General features: G+C 36.0%; 1 protein-coding gene across 3 annotated transcripts in view; it reads right to left on the reverse strand.

Moving 5' to 3' along the window:
- The window catches only part of LOC117422994 (putative uncharacterized protein MYH16), a 79,428-nt gene that overhangs the window by 24,796 nt on the left and 37,411 nt on the right, over nt 1-17,221 (reverse strand). For all 3 annotated transcript variants that reach the window (XM_034038289.3, XM_034038292.3, XM_034038290.3), the window contains 4 exons: nt 16,644-16,730; nt 13,620-13,765; nt 11,186-11,276; nt 2,238-2,294 (listed from right to left, as the gene is read on the reverse strand). In XM_034038289.3, coding sequence (XP_033894180.3) covers nt 2,238-2,294; nt 11,186-11,276; nt 13,620-13,765; nt 16,644-16,730 — 381 coding nt within the window. The remainder of the gene's footprint in view (nt 1-2,237; nt 2,295-11,185; nt 11,277-13,619; nt 13,766-16,643; nt 16,731-17,221) is intronic.

The following is a 17,221-nucleotide window of genomic DNA, read 5'->3' on the forward strand; positions in this document are numbered from 1 at the left end:
TAAGCAATTAGGAAATAACACTTACTACCCAGGAACAAAAAGTGTGTTACATAGTGTTATTCAATGGAAAATCCAAAGGTTTCTGTTCTCTCAGGATGTCAAGAAATTAAACTAACATACCAGAAAATACAAAACATCTTTTCAATAAGCTAGTTAAATTAGCATTCGCCACACATCATCTGGCTGTCATAAAACACAAAAATACAGACCTGTCCTGTAAATGGAATTTTATCTTTTGCCACAAGTAGGCACCCTTAGCTTGTCTGTGTTAAATTGTACTCCAGTATTAATATAGGCTTCTAACACTGCCACTTAAGGACAATACGATCTTACTGGTTTATGTGGAAAGCAGTTCTGTACAAAAAGCAAGCAATATATCACATATGTTAGATAATGTCATTTATTTTACACTACAGTTTAATTTGTATGCTGTGGTCTCAATCAAGCCAACTAGCCAGATATAGGACTTGTTGTGCTTGTTATCTGAACCAACCCGTGCACAATCAGACATTGAGAAATGCAGCAGAGGAATAAACCGCAGTCCTTTATAAATAACAATACATAGTAATACAGAAACAGTGTGGTAGAAATAGATTGGAATCACTTGGGAAGTTTTTCGGAATTCATTTGGTCATCACCATTTACAGCAGTTCTATACCCTTTCAGTTTTCCCTTTTTTGTGTTACATGGCACTGGAGTATAGGTGCTTTTACTTAATTATTCGAATCAGCAGGATTGGGCAGCTGTCCAAGAAGCTTGAAGTAATTCATTGAAAACGCTTTTTTTAATGTTTTTTTTTTTCATTTGTTATCACAGGTGCACATGTTTTTGGTAATTGGGCAGTTGAAAGAATGTAGCACATACTGTCATAGCTGTGCTCTGATTGGTTGGAATCCCCTGTTTTCATAGAAGGTGTTGCAGGCTTCCAGGCCTTCCTTCTGGGATAATAAAAAAAAAACCCTAAGCCCATGTGCTGCTGGAACTAAAGCTGCTTTCGGACATGCTTTAGAAAAAGTGGAAGCAATCTGTGAAATTGGGTTTTAGTATGTGCTACTGAAGCAAGGAAGACACACAGAACTGATTTTTAGTTGATATTACAATATATTATATACTGGCACCCTTATCCTTCTCTTTGCATATTGTAAGTTTGCAAGACTTTTTTTTTTATCTAGACTGGCTATTCTTAAAAACTAGTCCATTGTATAGTACAGTACCAGCTAGGAGAAACACTACATTTTCTTGCGTTTCTCCTGGTACTGTACTGTAAAATGGGCAGGTTCTTTTTAAGAATAAACAGTCTAGAATACAAAACATAGAGGCTAATCTGTGGAAAGGTTCAGCTGTCCACTATTCACCAGTTTTCAGATGACAAAGTTTTTGTACCTAAATCCTTAACATGTGATTTAAGCCTCTCTTTCAATGCTCCCCACACCCCATACTTACACATCCTGTTGTACCTTTGGGGGCAGTGATGGAGGCTAAGCAAGCTTTATAATAAATTCAACAGGAGACCAGCATCTTCCCTTACACATCTTGCATTATAATGTGAAAAATGTTTTAAGACATTACTTTTGTACATGATAGCAATATGTTAAATTTTATATAGTATGTTGCTTTTGTATGCAAGGTCCACTATGCGAGAAGATATTACAGATGTGTTCTCAAAGCTCATTATTCCAATTATTATTAGTATATTTCTTTTAGATAATAAAATACACCCAATAAACAAAACCTTAGATATTTGATTTCGAGACCAATGTATTCCTATCGATTTTAAAATTGAAATACAATTGTGCAACTGTGAATACAAACAAGCCCCACGAGCCATGTTGTATGCATAGAAAACATTAAGACAATGAAACTGGAAGAAATTAGATTGAGTCTTTTTTAGTATTGCTCTTTTCCATCTATTTCAAGGTCCCCCAAAAACTCTACATTAACTTATTTTATAACTCAAAAGTTTACAGCTGCTTAAATGCACTTACAAGACAACACTTTTACACAGCTACAACAGAAAAGATTATAATGGGGACATGACTTATAATAAATCATAATAACAGCTACAGTTACTAGACAAACTGCATAAATTCCAAGCTACAGGAAGGCAACTATGTTGAAAGCATTCTTTTGGCTTTTCTTTTTTTTCTTACCTTAGGGCTAAATGGGACTAAGATAAACACAAGAATTCCAGCCCCCCCTTGGGCTGGCGTGCTTGTCCTGTCATTTAAGTCACATACCTTCGCTCTTATGACCCGTTCTGCATCCAGCTCCTCTTCTAACTCCTCAATACGCACCTATGAATGCAGGAATGGAAACAAAAGGAGAGTTCAGCCTCAAGGCTTTAGGTGTCAGAAATGCTTTGTACAGGTAGGGGCTTTCCAGGTACTAGCGGCCAGCCTATTTACAGTACGTGTTCAATTTTTACAGGCCCCATTTCATGTCTCTTTAGGTTTATATGAAAACAATTTCACAGCCCATTTCACAAACATCTGCAGGCCTGCAATGGAAAGTTAGCAGAGCTGAGTTTCAAAGGAATTTAATAGGCAAACTTTTTTTTTTTTTTTAACTGTATAAAAGTGATTGTAGCTAGCAAAATAATGCCATTAAACCTATCAGTTTAGCACTACCATTAGCTACATAGATCTAAAATGTGCAGTTTTATACAGCAAACATGATTTATTTTTTATTTAAAATATGATCATTTGTTCTATATTAGGGCTACATGCCCTACATCTGAGACCTATAAAGTGAATGCAAGTGCACAACAGGTAAGATTTATGAAGTGAATTTGTTAGCTCCCATCACCTTAATCACACAGCTATTTTTCTTCTTCCTGTCATACAAGTTTGACGGCCCTATTCATAAAATTGTAGTTGCATTTTATTTAAAAATAATACGCTTTTTTAATCATTACAACACTTTAGACAGCTCTAGTGGTATTGTAAAGGTAACCCAACTCAAAACAACAGACCAATAAACGCATATAATACACTAATATGTATTTTTATTTACAGGAGTCAGAATCCGTAATGGTTGTGCATCACACAACACTCCCTGCTACATATGCATAAATAAATAAATCAATACACACACACATACATACAGTACATACATACACAAATAAATAATGATACTTTTAAATAATCACTTAACTAACAATTTAGTTCAAAGATGCTGTGTCCATTAAGTTACATTAAAATAGTGTTTCTATATTTCTAGGTGGTTCTACTAAAATGTTATCCTTGTAACAAAACAGTATATGATAAAAAAAAGGAGATACTCTTTTTCTGTTCTGCTTCCTGAGTTGAAGTTACTTTTCATAACATTGCACTTTTGCAACTAGTAGCAACAGCACAGAGTGAGATCATGGAAAGCAAGTTTCAAAGTCAAGGAAATTTGTGTCCCCAAAGCTAAGATTGCTTCGGGAAATGTTTTACAAACTGTAAAGTCAGCAAGGCCTGAAGGACAGCGAATTGAAAGGTAAACCAAAGAATAATGTAATAAACAGACACCAAGGGATTATATTTTAGTATAAACCTAAACATGACTGTGGGACACACACTGTTCTTTAAATAATATAAAATGCCCTTTACATTCCTTTTCAAACAATGGATGTGTACATACTGCATGAGCGAAACTCTTGGCAGTTAACTCAACAGTTTGACAATAGTTAAAAGTGGATTTACTTCTCGAGGTTACGGTACACATTCGTTTAAATAGGTTTTTACAAGCTTTGCTTATGCAGATGACTGGCAGTCCAAGAAGTCAAATATTTTCAATAGCCAGCTTAGGTAAACAGCAAGGCAATGGAAATGCCAGACATTCTGAAGGCAAGACTAACAATGTTAAACTCAGACAGTGGAGAAAATAGTGAAAGAAACACAGTGGCAGAACAATCTCTGAGTGGCAAATTGTACGTTTTAAAAAGAGATTAACAATAACAGAAATGCAGCTTTCTTCCTGTAAAAGTTTCCCACAGTGGATTTGCATTTATTTAGTTTCCCCATAGTTCTCTGGGCTTTACAATGCTTACCTATGCTTTCACTGTGCTTTATAACACTATAACGTGTCCTTTAAATTAAACTAAACATGGTCAAGCTCATACTGTATAAAGAAATGAATGGTGGTAACTGCAGATTTACCTTCTAACCACATTTAGACTAAAAATGGATGAGACACCCCTTATGCATGTTTACCATGGTATTTTTGCACTGTATTGTTGTGCTTTTACCATCCTTTTGCCATGGTAATACCATGCATTAACCATAATTTACCCTGGTTTACCATGTTTATTGATATGCTTTACCATACCTCACTTTTCTTTACTTCTTTACATTGCTTTCCTGTGCTTTACCATGCTTTCACAATGCTTTATTATGCTTTGCTATGCTTTTACTATGGGAAACTTTTATAAGGGAGGTTACTGTAGAAACCAGATTGGTAAGATGTTTTCTAAAGGTATCCACACAATGTAGAGTCTTTCCCATACTAAAAGTATTGCAAAATGGAATAAAGCATAGTAAAAGCATGTCAAAGCACAGGTAAGCAATGTAAAGCCCAGGAAGGTACGATAAAGCATGGTAAATACATAGTATAACCATGGGGAAAGCATGTCAAAAATGCAAAAATGCTGTACAAATCAACTGTGGTAAACTTTTATAAGGATCCCCCCCCCCCCCCCACACACACACACGTTCTACAGAACTTTAGAAGGATTCAACATCAACACGCAAAAGGACACACCATAATACAGAACTTAGGACTAAACATTCCTTCTTTAAAATATACAACCAAGGTGGTAGCCAGGGTTAGAAAGGCTTGCATTGATTATCTTTGAACTGTCTGGCAGCTAGTTGAGCAGTCTGACAAGATATCTGCTATGCCAGAATCTATAAAGAAATACAAAAACACATTTTATTTTATGTATTTTTTTTTCCCCAGACTAAACTCTTAAAGAATCAGTATTTGGTTTATGCTCTTTTTTGCTTTAAATGTGATGGATCATTCAAAGTCTCTTTGCGTACACAGGAAACAAGTGTGAAGATATATAGTATTTACAGCCCAAGATAACAGTGTTTAGGTAGCCTCAAGCTACTTGAATGCTGAGAACAGCCCCACTATAGCTTGTATCAATGTAAGGCTACTTTCTGTCTTTAAAATATTTATACATTAACTACAATGAAACATTAAAATGTTGCACTAGAACACATATATATATATATATATATATATATATATGTATGTATACTTTCTACAGATGTAAACTACACAAGCGGTGCATTTTCATTAGGAAAAAAAAACTGTTTTAATAAATGTTACATCAAAAACAAACTATTATCTTAACTACATCTCAATAAAGCAACTTAACCACTATCTGAAGGCAGATAGTAAACATGCATTTATAAAAATGACTTACATGCCACTGCAGAACTTCCTCAGAAAGCACAGCCATCTCCTCAGTGCTGATGTGGATCTGACAGAAGCACTAAGTAAACGCAGGCTCAATGAAACTGGATCTACCAGCATTACAGATAGGCCAAGATGACACCATTCAAGGGGTTTGCAAATCACCCCCGCCCCCCTCCCCCCCACTACCACCCTTCCCCTGTGGGTTGCAATCCAGCTCTGTTTGCAAGTATGGACAAAAGATAGAAACAACAGCTTTTTTTTTCAACATTATTGTTATCCAGAAATCTCCTTTTTAAATTCTTGTTTTGTCTCCTGAGTTATACACTTTGAAGATGCATGTATTTATCAAACCACCTACTGTACTTCTATAGAGGAAGCATGTCTATTTTCATCACGGAGCGACAGTGTGGCAAGCATGTTTCAAGGGGGGAGGTGGTGACCCAACATCAATAAGCAAGGTGGCAGCATGATTAGGTTAGAATATTTGCTAAAGGGAATGGTAGGATAGGCGTTGCCTTTGACAGCTGTCAGAGGTCAACCAAAGCCAGGTGATGGAACCCATCGACCCCCAAAAGGGAGACGAAGGGGAGGTGGAGGAAAGACACTTGATGACAGAATGAAAGAGGAAAGTCAGTTTTTAAATTATTGAGGTAAATCAATGGTGGAAGATGTGGGACTGTTGTCTTGCATCTATAAATACGGCAAGCCATTAACATTGTAAACAGACAGTTGTCAAACACTACAGGTTACTGATAATTAGTCTCAAAATACTGTGCGTATGGTAAACATTACTATCCACAGTTGTATAACTTGCCTATGATGTCAGAAGTATAGTATGGGTTGCTAAGTATCCATAGTTATTACAGGAAAAAACAATGGATTAACCAAAGGCCTAAGGTTAAATCCATCAACGTTACTTAACTTTTGATAACAATCAGACCACTACACATCTGTGTTTCAGAGCCTCCCTTATGGAAAGAGTGAACAAAAGCACAATTATATAAAAACTAAAAATGTCATGTTGTTAAAGCAGTTGGGGAATTTCCTCATTGGTTTAATTAATACTTCACAAGTAACACAAGAGGGTCACAGAATATGTAGACATTAGAGCCAGAATTATATAAATAGATGCTACTGAACTCCCCAGTCAGACATGATACAGTAACAGTATACAAGATAATAGCAGGAATTCAATCTTTGTGTACCACTATTCTTCCTTTTATATCAGGTAATCATACCTGCACATTTTACTGTTATGCTGGTAAGGCTTGCTCTCTAATCAAGTCGCATGAATGAATGGAGGTTACTGCCGATTTACCTGCGGTTCACGTTTGTTTTCCTTACATGATCACAGACTTCCATAAGGTACACATTTTTTAACATGCCTGTAAATTTCATATCCCTGTGTTGTTTTTTTTCCTCCTACCTTCACTCACCAGTGTTTGAAACAGTCTACATTTGTTGACAAAGGGCCTAGTATTTAAAACAGATGTGCTAGCAAATAGCTGTCAGGTTTAACACCATATTAGTGTTTAGATATATCATGCTTTTTCTGACTCTATGGTAATTAGAGGCTGTGTGGTCCAGTGGTTAAAGAAAAGGGCTTGTAACCAGGAAGTCCCTGGTTCAAATCCCACCTCAACCACTGACTCATTGTGTGACCCTGAGTAAGTCACTTAACCTCCTTGTGCGCCGTCTTTCGGGTGAGACGTAATTGTGACTCTGCAGCTGATGCATAGTTCACACACCCTAGTCTCTGTAAGTTGCCTTGGATAAAGGCATCTGCTAAATAAACAAATACTAATAATAATTAGGATTGGCAAAGCATCTGCAAATTCCAGTGGGGTAAAAACTGACAATTAAGCATCCAGAATATTGAGCAATAACCAATAATTTACCATCTTTACTACTTCATGTTTTACAATTTGGTATAGATCTGCAGAATAAAACACTCCATAGTAGAATATTTTGTAATACCAAATGAAAGTGGTAAAATGTATGTAGTAGTACTGAAATGCACAATTATTACTGAAGTTTTTCTAAGAATGACCACTGAGGGTGCACTCGGGGTGTGTGTCGGTAAAGGAAAATATCTTTGTAGAATGTCCAAAGTGGTTATTTTTTTAAGGTAACTTTTCTAAACATATATCCAAGAGTGCAGATGAAGTAATAAATGCTGATTTAGGACACATATACAATAATGGGAGGACAGACTGTACGTAACAAATGTTTAAGTGCACACATCTTTAGATAGACCTATTAACATTACTTTCTGTAAGAAGGTTATTGCTCAAGCAACCAAGTTCTTTATAGAGCCAGTCCACCTGCATTTTTATCTGTGGGAGGAGGACTACAGAGTTCAAAAGCTCCAAATAAAGGCCTCATTGTGAGCTGTCGAGAGGTCTGTGGCTGAGCAGAGAAACATCTACACTTTACCCAAGACATGTATCAGCTTTCACTTCTGCAATCACTGGAAGCAAAGCAAAACAAAACAAAGAAAGGCTTTATTTCACTAAAGGTCTGCCGGTATGGCATATCTAGACCACAATGGCATGTGGCATTATTAAAAGCTCTGGATTATCTGTTATTTATTAGGCTTTTTCCCCCAAAACTATACAGTAACCGAAAAGGAAACTCGCCTAGATTTACTTATTACAGCACTATTATACTTTATTTACATTTTATTTTTAATTTCTACTGAACTGGCAGTTGGGCTTACAAAAGAATACATTACTTATTGCTGTGTTTCAGCAATATCATTTTCAACCTAAAACTTTAAAAAAATATACCTGAGACACCTCTTGGAATTGCCTTCAACTGCAAAGCCAATTCAAAACAACCTTCACAATCAAAATCTCAGTTACTTAACAGAGTTGACATTTCCCTCTTTTCAATAAAAAACAACAATGGACTAAATAAAGGTTGGTTAAGAATAAAAATCACAGCTGTGTTTATTACCAGTAGTTATAGGACTGAGTGTTTTTCAGCCTCGATCTGTTCACTTCTACCATTACGAAATCCCCTCATTCACAGAACTTCACCATCCTATAACCCTATACCGTAGCCTAAAACACATAAAAATACTCCCTGGAAGCTTTTCTCAGTGGTGTGATCTGCATGGATAGTACAGTATGTTCAATAATTATCATAAACCAATTCAAACAAACAGTTCCCAACATATACACTCTATTAGCGTTGATTCTGAAAACCTCTGTCTTTAAACAAGTTCTCCAGATACACCTATACATGTGTTCTTCTCATTGAAAGACTGTTTGGGCCCAAAACAAGTAACACATATGATATCAAATCAACTCCCAGTGGAATGCAGATTACACCACAACCCCACCACAGCTGGCATGGATGGGTCCATTAAAACTCCAACGTAATGGTATATTTCAACTTTAATTTACTCAATTTTGTTCTTTTAAAGACTTCCCAGCTTTCTTTAAGACAGCCAACACTGCAAGGGCTAAAGGATCATGAACTTTGCAAGCCCTTTCTAAAGTTATATGATACTGGAGAATAATAGGAAACATCCATGTTCAACATATAGGAATATTGTTTTTTCTTCCGGAGAATAAGGAAAATTTAGACATTTGCCAAGTTTCGAAGGAATTTAATTTAAACCAGTTTTCTGCAAAAACGTTTAGCATGAACCAGAACCATTTAACTAGATGGAAAAGTGAACAAGTAAGATCTAGCAGGAAGTCCCTCGGGGTATCACAGAGTGTAATAAGTAAAGCTGGGATTGTTTCTGTGCTAGGGGAGTACCATGGGTGTCTTAGAAGTGGTTGTCCATGCGTGACAAAAGTACACCACAATCTGAAAGCCACCTAATGGTTTCATAGCTCTGTCAGCAATTGCTGCTTACTGCATGTTTCTACACAAACCGTATGGAGATTGTGCTGAGTTATTTGCATACGACTAGTTGTCCCTCCTCTCTCTTCCTTTCTGTGCGATCAGTTTAGGTTGGTGGGCATCAGCATTCTAGCTCAATGAAACCAAGCTGACAGGGATGAAGGAACGCCAGCGGCTGCTAGAGTATAGCGGTATGATTCTGAAACTCATTGTAATAACATTTGTTGTAGAATCTCATTTACACATACATAAGATACCAAAGGACCTCCTTCCCTGTGTGTTGGGTCTGACCCAAGTCCAGCATACTGAGGACTTTGCCAGTACCTGTTTTACATACATATGTGCTATTGATGTTACTGTCTATAGTATGTCAGGTGGAGGTGCAATCAGAAATCAATTTCCTAATCAAATATCAGAGAGGTAATAACTGTCACTGAACTAACAGCCCTTTATTATCCAAAAGCAAGAAGCACAGAAAATTTAAATGACTCAAATACAACATGTACAAACATGTATGTGCTGGTAAAATAATATAAATACATGAAGTATAAGGCTTTAAATAGAGTATCATCGCGATTAATTGATTAATGAATGTTTCATTGAGGCTCACAAATAAAAAGCCAACAATTGATTAATTGTTGCATCTCCATGTTAGAAATCGTTCTCGATTTACAATTACATATTTGTGACTCCAGGGGTGAGAGGCTAGGGAATTAGCCCCTGTGTGCCTTGATGTTAGCTTATAGCTTGTAGTGATCCAATCCCTACCTTCATTGGAATGACCATGGAATTTCATAGGGACACATCTCCTATTGGCCATGTTTGGATTAGTGTATAGAATTGCTCTATCAGATTGCTTCAAACACATTTACCTAATTTGGAGATGCTTTAATCTAAAAATAGATTCAGTGTGATTATATTGGTTTATTTTGAAATGTTACCAGCACTGAAGCTTGCATTGCACTACTCAGTTACACTTAATGGTATCATTCATCACTCTGCATATCACCTTCAACAATATTATTATTTCCTGTAATAATAGAGGGAACATACTTACATGGCTAGGAAAATATGAGCTATCCTATACATGAGATAAGAGTTTAACTAACGGTTCCCTATTTCCAATTTTAGTATTAATATGTGCTGCCCTTGTACTTAAATCAGACATTTCCTTTTTGATACTAAGCCAAATAAACACATTGAATCCAAGATCCACGCAGTCCTACTTGAAATAATTGTAGAACACAGTAATACCATCACACCTCTCCAGAATACAGTGACACTGCAGCCATGCATTTATTTTTCAACTGTTTTAGAGAAGTATAGAAGTGTATTCTTAGTTTTCAAAGAACCATTTAATCTTTAAAAAAAGTTCTCAAAAAATAATTTCTTTGAAGTGCTTAAAGTTTTCTGATTAGGAGCCCGATGGGGCATATTTCAAGCATTTACTACAGTCTTCCTTTTTTTAAAGGAGGAAAACATCTGTTAACTAGAAGCAAACAACAAAGTAATATAATACAAGGTCTCTTCAGTTTCATTTGGTTTTATATATATATATATATATATATATATATATATATATATATATATATATATATATTTATATATATATATAATGTTGATAGATTGCCAAAAACTGACTAAATCCATGTTACTGAAAACCATTTTTGAATCAAGATAAAAACATTTTTAAAAAGAACAGCCTAAGAACCTAGTTACAAGCTATAATTCACTGGCTATAGGAACAGAGAGTGACACTAAAAGCTTCAAGCACATTCCAGTATGGTATCATTGCCCATTTTTGTCATTTTTGACATGCAGGACCTCCGAAATGTACATGCACAGAAATAATTTTCGGTGCAACCAGTGCTGAAGGATGAAAATCCTTGGCTATGTCAGCGCGCCCCTCGTTTCTTACCTGGAATTCCTTGTTTTTTTTCTGGAGATTCATGCTCAGTGATTCTTCCTCCTCCAGCTTGTTGTTCATTGTGTTTATCTCCAAATCTTTCCTGCAGGAATGCAAATGAAAAACAAACGGTACTTTGCACAAGCATTTCATATATGAACCATGTAGTTTTTTCATGGATGTGTTCTCGCAGTAATGATAGGGATTCTTCATAACCGTCATGTATTACAGATATCACCACCTTTATGCATCCAAATGTTGGAATCTAAGTATTATCTCATAACAAAAAATTAATCATTTGTACTATTTTATTAAAGTAATATGTTATATTATATATTATATATTACTACCAGCTAGGAACTGCCTTTGGATTGTCTTTTGTTTGCCTGTATGATGTCCAGCTCCTGGAATCATGAGAGATTCACATAGTTATTTGAACTGTATGAGACACAGGGATTGGAAGAAAGTTCCAAAGGCTTAGGAACTACACCTCCCAGCAGGCTTTGCAAGTAACATTCTCTATGAGCCACAAGATTGCAGGATACCTTCTTCTAGGATTCCCTCACACAGAAAATGTGCATACAAAGCATATAAAAACAGTTCCACAGAAATCTTTAACTGGGTGCATACCAACAGATAATAGTTTTTGCTTATGCTTACTGTTAAAAAAAAAACTTTTACCAGCTGCATGACGTCTCAAAACACCTCAAGGCACTTTCTGGTTGTCGATTGCTCTGTATTGCTATTTTTTTATTTGTCTTAGAAAAAAATGTAATTCTTTGCTTTTGTTAGGTGCACTGAAAATGATATTCTTATTTTAAAGTATTCTGAGCATGAGCAAGTTTATAAACTATAAACTGTATGTTATAGTCTAAAACAAATTCTCTACCTCACCAAACTACAGCTTTAAATGAAAATTATATGAATGCCTCATACAGAAACTACCTTACTGCAATTACCTCAATTACCGCACAGGCATACCCTTGTAAATATTGTTGAGCCCTAAGGACATGTTCTCCTGAAAGCTAAACCAGCTTATGCTGAGCTGTAAAACATCTGGGCCAGATGCAATAATAAACAGCTACAGAAGATAACCAAAATGTACCAAGAATGAAAGCACACAAAAAATGTCAACAGCTGATGCTACATAAAACCAAAAATGCAAGTGATTCATTTAAAAAAAAACTTTTTTAGTAAAACCAAAATATTTTATGTAGTTGCTTTTTGTTTTAAAAAGCAGAGTTTTTGTCTTTCTTTTTGTGGGGGAAGGGCAGGCAATTAAGACAGGCTGTGAGCTTTAGTGTAATTTGAGGAGTGAGAGCATGGCGTAGTCGGCTCACCGCACACCAGCGACCTCTGTAGTCTGGCCAGACGCCTGCAGGCTTGCCTGTAAATTGCCCAGGGCTGCGTTGTTCTCAGACGCTATAGCTCTGAGGCGGCTGCATGGTAGGCCTGCAGTGTGAAAAAGAAGCGGTCGGCTGATGGCACATGCTTCAGTGGACAGTATGTGTTCGTCTTCTCCGCTCCTGAGTCAGCGCGAGTCAGGGTCAGGTGCCTCCTTCGAGACACCCTCTCAATTGAGGCCTCTGTAAAGGCCATGGCAAAGGCAATGGGACCATCTGCTGCAAACGCTGCCATCGAGAGGGGTCTCACAATATCGGGGCTGTTCATCCCCATCGAATTCCTCGTGGGGCAAATGTGCCACCTTTTTTTCAGGATGACCTGCTCAAGCCCAATCTGCAGGCCTTAAGGGAGATGAAGACGGTCATCCATCCCATCTCCCTAGGGTGTAAATACCAGCTTTAAACATGTAGTACTGGTTGTTAGTAGCATCCCCCCCCTCCCCCCCGCCACAGCTGTAAATACAAAAGAGCTATCAGTACCATGAAAAAGTAGATCATCATGACCACAATATGTGTAAGGGTGAAATATGACATCAGATTCTGATACAATAACTGGTGGTTATTGAATATCACAACCAAGTTCTATCACAACTGAATAATCCACTCTTTAGATATCTGTAAGAAAGAAAGTGTGACATGTATCTATGGAAAGACAAATGGACCAGACAGTCCGTACTGATGCTTTCACTGATATCCCTGTCACATCCCCAAATGCAATTTCATATTACCTGGTGTTGTTTCCAGTTGAGTTACAATGCAGTGATCATTATATAGTGATTCATTTTACAAAATAACATGTGGTGATACCCTTGAGCTCTTTATGAATGCCTCATATTTCCTCAAAGATGTTTTATTTGTCCCAATATTAACATCACTATATACTATTACTATACAATAATAATGGAAGCAGATCCACAAATGAGAAGGTAATGAGCTTCAGCCAGGCCAAATTAAGGTAATAGACATGCTTTTCCAATACTGCCAGTTACTGTATTACAGGAAAGCCAGTTTTGAATCACCTTAAGCAAATGAAAGTAACTTACTTTTTAATGATTTCTTCAAGGTCTGTCTTTATTTTTTCCATCTCGTTCAGATTTTCGATGGTCATCTTGATGTCTCCCTCCAGCTTCTGTTTGGTTTTCTCCAAGTCAGACCGATGCTTCTTCTCCTGTTCTAGGTGGTACTCCAACTGACGGAGACACCAAGATTTTCGACTTTATTTCCCTTCACAGCCCCCTTGACCATTCTTTCACACTCCATTGGACTTGGTCAGTTTGATGTCACTTTACATTTGGAATGGTTTATCTTTTTCTACTGTTTTTATTTATTTTTTTACTTCAGAAGGTAATGAGGCCTACAAAATACTTTGGAATGTAAATGTGGTTTGTGTCAAACGCTTAAGATCGGCCTGTGTTCTTGAAATACTAACACATTCTTAAAGATGATTATTATGTGCTTAATATTGAAAATGTAGTTTGAATTACAATGCTGATTTTTACTTTCAATCCTTTTTTGTTTTTAAAGAAAACCCCTTCTCCCAGATTTAACCTTCCATATAAACAGAACTTGAAAATATACATTCCACCTCCAAGCTTACTGAGGTGGTGCCATCACTTAGCTTGCACAGGCTTTTAAACCTGTCATCATTGCTGAGGCAGAATGATAAACATGTTTTATTACATTGTAAGCAGAAACATGCACTTTTCTCCATGCCACACATTCTAATTCTAACAGAAAAGGTAGACATATAAAAGCTTTCTAGTTGTTTTCAAAGACTTTTCATTAACCAGTAGTACAATAGCAATGCATATGGGACTTCATATTGAAACCTACACTCCAGAGAGGCAGTCTTGGTATTCTGAAATGCGTTGTTTTAAGTCAGTTTTCATACCCTGAGAAAGTATGACAGTTCGCTCATGAATATCTACTATTATTAACATGTTAATATGTGAAACAAGTGAATTAGTAACTGCTTTGATTTCATTATAGATAAATAGAATGGCTATCCTAGGTTTAAAAGTATGACAGTTATTAAGCAGACTGTTTTCCTTTGTTGGGGCCCTATTAACTTGCTATGAATTTCTGATTTCACAGTGTTGTCTGTTAGATTAACACTTTCCCAAGATTTTAATAGAACAAAGTACAATCGATATTGTTAGTGTGACGCACAAAAGGTTAAAGCATTCTCTGTAAGGCCCCTGATCTACTAACCTCTCTTTCTTCTTTTAACTTAAATTGGCATATAGATTTTCTTTGTTTTCTGCACTGCCTGTAAATCAACTTTATCAGTACCAATTAAAAAAAAAAATTCCCATAGAATACAGATATTATTAATAATACAAAAATAGCAAATAAAAGAAAGGAAACAGGTTTCAAAGATTGTAAATGGATTCTATATGAATTTTCTATAGAGTGACTGCAATTTCTTGACTGCCATTCTTACATTACATCAAGGAAAACATCAACGGTACTATACTTTAATCAATAAGCTAAACTGGATTTTCTTTTAGACTGTGAACTTTATTTCTTTTTTTCCTCTCAAATTAATAGCAACCAGATGCTTATATATAGCTTATTGTTTTTTTTTTAAATGTTTGAAATTATGCAGACTGTGGTATATAAAAACACTTAATTAAATCCACTAAGACTACATACTTCGTAATGCAGGCCAGTTTGGAAACCACACTAAAAAAAAAAAGTCTTAAGGACTAAGATAAATAATTACATGTTTTGTTAAAATAAAATAGAAACATATATTTATGCTCAAATGCTCATGAAATCATGCATTAAAACTAAGAAACTACTATATAAATCTGGATTCACTTAGTGCAAAGACATAATCAAATAGTGTATTTAGGTTTTCTGGAGGCTAGAGAAAGAATTTCCAGTTTGTCGGATTGTTGTTCCAGTGAATGAAACATTATCAAGGAATATCACTGCATTAGTGTAGCCAGTAGAGCCTGTAGCAACTAGTATGTGTAGAAGGTTGGTATCAGATACGGGTACGTCAATGTGCATACTTTTAGTAATGCCCAACTGGATTGCCAACGTTGTGATATTCCACTCCAATGGAGCTTATCAGTAAAAACGTGTAGTTTAAAGCTCATTTAAGTTTTTCATATTGCCAGGCTGAGAAGGTTTTAACCAGCCCACTGGAAAATACTGATATTGAAATGCTTGTATTCCTTACTGGCTTATACAAGTGGGGTGATATGTAATTGATAATGACATTGCTTTTGTGTGTTAGAAGTTAATAATGGAACTCTCGAGTCAATAAAGCCTGAAACCAGAGGGCATCCACTAAAATAGTTCGCTTTTTCAGAGCAGGGCTCAAGCGTCCCTGTGAGAACAGGTGTCATCCTCTCCGTTATTGAGTAAGAACATAATGACGGATCTCCCTAGAAAACAATGGCAGAGCAGTGTCTGGTTGTTATATAATCTTTAGGATGATATTGTTTCCATATCCAATGTACAATAGTTTAAATGTTTGTATAGTCATATTGATTTACTATTATTAACATGTTATGATGTGAACGTAGATATATACAGTAACCCTGAATTCATTATAAATACATTCAAAACTTATGTTTTAAATAGAATAACACATTCACGATTGGTTTCACACATGCTGAATAGCAATGATCTTGCCCAGGGCCATAACCAGAGCTGCCATTGTACCGAGGTCAAACTCAGGTTTCAAGCTCCAGTATTTATATGACTGCTTGGTATTTACTATTTAACCTCCAAATCTATGTTACACCGAAAACCAACAGAGAAAATGTCTATTTATTTTGTACTTTACCAGAATTTTTACATGAGCATCAGCATTTATAATGCAGAAAAACAACCGAGGACACGACCTTGGTGTCCTCATAGCTAGTTACGGCCATGGGACTGCCAAATGGTATTTTTGATAAGACAGCCCAAGATTAGTGCTATTAATCAGTGTCTGTGAAACTGGACAGTCCAAACCAAAGGTTGCCAACCTTTAAAAATGACCAAACATGCTGAATAACAGCTTGCTTTTTTATACATGCTGTAGTTATTCATGTGGCGTCAATACTCACATTCTCTGTTTGCACCCGAAGTTTTGCTTTTTCTTTGGTTAACAGGTTTACTTTTTCTTCCTCAGCTTGTAGATCCTCAAAGGCTTGCTGCAAAATGAAATCTACATTTGTAATTGCTTCCACCAGAACCAATTATCGTTATTACCACTTTGATACTTGTGTTGCCAGGTGCTCTGGTCCTTTATTTTAATTATCTGTATTTTTAATTAACATTTGATTAACTTTATCAATTATATTGAATTATTTAAAAGTGGCAATATATGGTATTTTCACTATTGTTCTTCATAAAGTATAGTATTAATGTACACTGAAATATTAGTTTGAATCACAAAACCACATAGTTATACACAACTGAGGATCAAGACTGAAGGGCTGGGAGGTGATCAGGTCAGAATTACGATATGGTCACTGCTTGCAGAACTCTAGCTATTTGAAAGATTTCTGTTCATTGGAACTATTTATAATTGAGACCCAATGAAATGAATACTTAACATTTTAGGAAAAGTAATAACCAATAGAACATAATTTATATTTGAATGTACATAGGTTCACATGAAGCTCTAACAACTGAAATGCAT

The sequence above is a fragment of the Acipenser ruthenus genome, chromosome 17 (assembly GCF_902713425.1).
Source record: "Acipenser ruthenus chromosome 17, fAciRut3.2 maternal haplotype, whole genome shotgun sequence".
Taxonomy (NCBI): Eukaryota; Metazoa; Chordata; class Actinopteri; order Acipenseriformes; family Acipenseridae; genus Acipenser; species Acipenser ruthenus.